Source organism: Lactuca serriola, chromosome 4, assembly GCF_051521515.1.
Source record: "Lactuca serriola cultivar US96UC23 chromosome 4, Lser_US96UC23_V15, whole genome shotgun sequence".
Lineage (NCBI taxonomy): Eukaryota > Viridiplantae > Streptophyta > Magnoliopsida > Asterales > Asteraceae > Lactuca > Lactuca serriola.
Genome location: NC_136411.1, coordinates 393,254,923 through 393,259,152, shown reverse-complemented (window position 1 = coordinate 393,259,152; position 4,230 = coordinate 393,254,923). Strand labels below are relative to the sequence as shown.

Sequence of the window (4,230 nt, the reverse complement as noted above, 5' to 3'; positions counted from 1 at the left end):
GTTGAATCGTAAAACATTAGCAATATTTGGGAGTGTAATGATTTGAACCCTAAACCTCATACATTTAGTTTCATCGCAGGGTCCATATATGCATTTGCATTGATGTTTGATTTAATATAGTCCCATATTAACATAATAAGGCCAAAGTTAGGTTAAAAGTCTAAAGTGCCAAGTTAACCTTAATTAAGAACCTTAATTAGTGCTAAATAGTCATTGTAACCTTCCCCTATAAAATCCATTGTGGTCTTATTACCTTTCTTCAACAAAAACCTCTCTCTTTTGTTCCAACAAACACAAAATGGAGAGAATAAAATCGAATACTGCGGTACATGATGTGGAGGTCAGAAAAGGACCTTGGACAATGGAAGAAGACTTGATTCTTATCAACTATATAGCTGATCATGGTGAAGGTGTTTGGAACACTCTTGCCAAATCCGCAGGTGGTACTTGACTGATTAATTAATCTTTTTATATTATATGTTTATTTTTTAATCCATTTAATTAATTAGTTTTTTGTTAATTAGGTCTTAAAAGAACAGGAAAAAGTTGTAGGCTTAGATGGTTAAACTATCTTCGACCAGATGTGAGAAGGGGAAATATTACACCTGAAGAACAACTCTTGATTATGGAACTTCATGCGAAGTTTGGTAACAAGTAAGTAACCAATTAAATTTTATTTATTTTGAAAATTTCATCATTTGGTTAATATAAAGTTAACATGCTACCTTTTGAATGTCATGAATTAGTTTCTCCAATTAAAATATGAGAACATTCGTTCGTTAAGTTTTTTACATCATTTTTCTATAATCAATCCGTATTTAATGACATGAAAAATATAGCTTTCTAATTTCTTATTTATATTTTAATTTCATTTTATTAAGTATCATACTCTTTGAATCGATTAGTTTATAAGATGTACAAATAAAGAATAAAAAATTAATTATTAACAAGACAAAATTCTAAAATATTTGTAAATCTAAGTTTGAAAGAACGTCATGCTTACATAATAAAATTATAACAACTTAAAGAAAATAGAGAAATGGAAATAAAATACGAAACGTTGCTTGTAGATTTCTGCTTGAGATTTTTTTTTCACGAGTTAATTTGATATATTTTTGCATGTTTTTTCAATAGAAAATATATTTTGATAATTAAAACTGATTTATATCACTTACCCAAAAATGCATACTCACAAAAGTGTATTTTTTTCTTCGTATTGATGGAACACTATCATCGAAAGATCCCAACACATGTAGCCAAAAGTTATTTCTTGATCCGAATTTTTAAGCTCAATACTTTATATGAATAACGAGAGATCGGTTCCACTTATATAGGTGATCCAAAAGCAAACCCTTTGATTTTGAACCATAGAACGTGATATTCGCAACATGTAACATGTGCTATAACTTTTGAAAAGTACAATGTGGGTCACATTGATTTTAAGAAGAAGAAATTATATACATATCAACGTTTATCAAGTACAATTTAACATACATAATCGACTAATTGTTGATGGTTTGTATGGTTGTTTTCTTAAACACAATTTGTCAAACTAAAATTTGTCGTAGGTGGTCGAAAATTGCAAAACATTTGCCTGGAAGAACGGATAACGAAATAAAGAATTACTGGAGAACAAGAATTCAAAAGCATATGAAGCCGACTGTGAATTTCAATGGAGAAACTTCTTCATGTCACAACAACCTACCACAAATGACCTCAATTCAGACATGCAGTGTTATAAATCCGATGGAATTATCACACTATTCCACATGCGATAGTGTTATTAATTTCCCAAGCCCATTTGACACTGAGACAAACGAGAACACATGGAGCATGGAGGATTTATGGTCCTTGCAGTTGCTAAATAATGACTAAATTATATATATATATATATATATATATATATATATATATATATATATATATATATATATATATATATATATATATATATATATATATATATATATATATATATATATATATATTTGTTTTGTTTTTCATGTATCAGTGTGACTGTGAGTCCTAATCCTTTATCTAAATATAAATTTTAGTTTGTATTTACGTATTAATTGTGTGATGTAACTAAATAAATATATTTTCTCATACTATATTTATAATATTGAATTCTTATTTTGTGTTGTCTTATTAGTTTTTATAATTATAATATCATATAAAGATTTTGTGCTATATATCGTGTTTTTCTCGTTCCTTTCGATTCAATCTATTAATATGAATTAAGTTCATAGCATGTCAGATTGATAAAACAATAAATTAATTAAAAGAATCGACATATTAGTCAAAACAAGTCGAACATCCTTTTGAATGTTTTGAAATACATAATTAAATTGTTTTATTTTAAAACGATTCGAGTATTACTTTGATAATATATAGAGAAAAAATCAGTTTCAAAATCATGTAAAGAAAATCAGACCATTTTTAGGGAAAATGATGTTTCGAATTTATCATTTTAGTCCTTAAAGTTATTTTCTTACATTTTAAGGGAACAAAGTTGATGTCGACGTGTTTTTTTGTCACTGCAACCTAATATACAGGTTACATGCATTTAAAGGTGATGTGACTTCACTCTCTAAATGATTTGGCATTTTTTATTTAAAAATAATAATAATAAAGCTTGGGGTCTCTCTCTCTCTCTCTCTCTCTCTCTCTCTCTCTCTCTCTCTCTCTCTCTCTCTCTCTCTCTCTCTCGTACCAGATCTGAACACAACTTAGGTATGTTTATCTAAAAATTCATAAATATGGTATGCAAACTTTTTTTGAATCATTGCTACAATGATATCCTAATTCCTAAATACATAGATGAATATTGTATCTAGCTTTTCACCAAAAAAAACTACAAAAATCTAGAATTATTGTTCATATCCAACACCACCATTGCAAATACTAGTAAAAGAAACCAAATACCTGCAAAAAGAACAAACAACGATCAATTATTTGCTTTTCTCTCTATCTCTTTCACTCTCTCTTTCTCCAACCACAGATTTCTTCACAATAGGTCTTAAGAACAGACACAGGTGCCTTTGGATTTTTGGTTCATCTTCTCTCTAACCACCCACACATACACACAAACACCACCGCCACCTTCACCGCCATCACTGGAAACTCACAACTCACTTCATAGATCCCTCATGGTTAATTTTGGTTCTCTAATCATCATATGAACAATATGGTAAAAGAAATTGACATGCTTTCGAGCCCTAGATCTTGCAGGATATTCTCAATTTCTTATCATTCTCCTCCATAGTGAAGTCCAATGCAACTTTCATCAAGAAAATAGGTTGAGGCAATGAGGCTACAGTTTTAAATTTGGATTTGGTTGCAGGTTGTAGTACACTTTTACTCTCTGTCATTTGTTATTGAGGAAACCCCGAGTTCTATTTTTTAGTTCAAGAAACCCTAACTCGATCGTTAAATCCAATAACAACACCCTTCAGTAATGGAAATACAGATGACTAAGGATCTGTATCCTCTTTCATCATTCACGTTTGCACATCTTTCGCCATCATTCTAGAAACACCATATTCTCATCTTACCCTTCAAAAATGATTTTTGTTCTTCAAGGGAAATGAAGTGGTGGTGAAGGATTTGGTGAAAACTAAGTTTATTTTATTGTAAATTAAGGTTAACAATTGAAATTTTGAAGTTTCGGGTTATTCTTTTGAAGGAAAAGGATGGTGATGAGAGAGAGAGAGAGAGAGAGAGAGTGTGTGTGTGTGTGTGTGTGTGTAACATCCATAAAATTTCTTAAAATTTAAAGTTTTCACAACAACCCTTTTTCTATTTAAGTGTTTACAAAAACTGTTGTTCCCAAAACATTATTTAAAACTCAGAATCTCCTTCAACATAGTTTTCTAAACATTCACATTATCAGAGTTTCCTAGAAATCATAAGTCCAAAATGCGAGGATGTGTATGGTCACACCTTCACCTTGACACAATCCACTAAAGTACCTGAAACCATAAACAAAAACCTTAAGCATGAAGCTTAGTGAGTTCCCCCAAAGTACCAACACCCAAAAGGATAACATAACAACATGTATACAGAGCCTTCAGCTTGACTGGAACACCCCCACCGACCTACAGTCTGTCTGGTACGCTCACAGAACCTACAGCATGAATGGTACGCCACCTTGGCCTTCAGCCTATCTGGAACGTTCTTCGGGCCTTCAGCCTAACTGGTACGCCCCACTGGCCTTCAGTCTATCCGGGA

The 4,230-nt window shown here is 31.3% G+C and overlaps 1 protein-coding gene across 1 annotated transcript; it reads left to right on the top strand.

Moving 5' to 3' along the window:
* Positions 1-252: 252 nt before the first annotated feature.
* LOC145100820 (MYB-like transcription factor EOBI) lies at positions 253-1,875 on the top strand. The gene is made up of 3 exons (XM_079037949.1): positions 253-440; positions 525-654; positions 1,569-1,875. Exons 1-3 carry the CDS (start codon positions 299-301, stop codon positions 1,873-1,875), a joined length of 579 nt encoding a protein of 192 aa, XP_078894075.1. The 5' UTR covers positions 253-298.
* Positions 1,876-4,230: the final 2,355 nt, after the last annotated feature.

What these genes read in the sequence shown, in the direction of transcription:
- LOC145100820 (XM_079037949.1), top strand. Translation starts at nt 299, where the DNA reads ATGGAGAGAATAAAATCGAATACTGCGGTACATGATGTGGAGGTCAGA. An exon ending in CACTCTTGCCAAATCCGCAG is followed by an intron (nt 441 to 524) that starts GTGGTACTTGAC and finishes TTTGTTAATTAG; the next exon opens with GTCTTAAAAGAACAGGAAAA. An exon ending in CATGCGAAGTTTGGTAACAA is followed by an intron (nt 655 to 1,568) that starts GTAAGTAACCAA and finishes AATTTGTCGTAG; the next exon opens with GTGGTCGAAAATTGCAAAAC.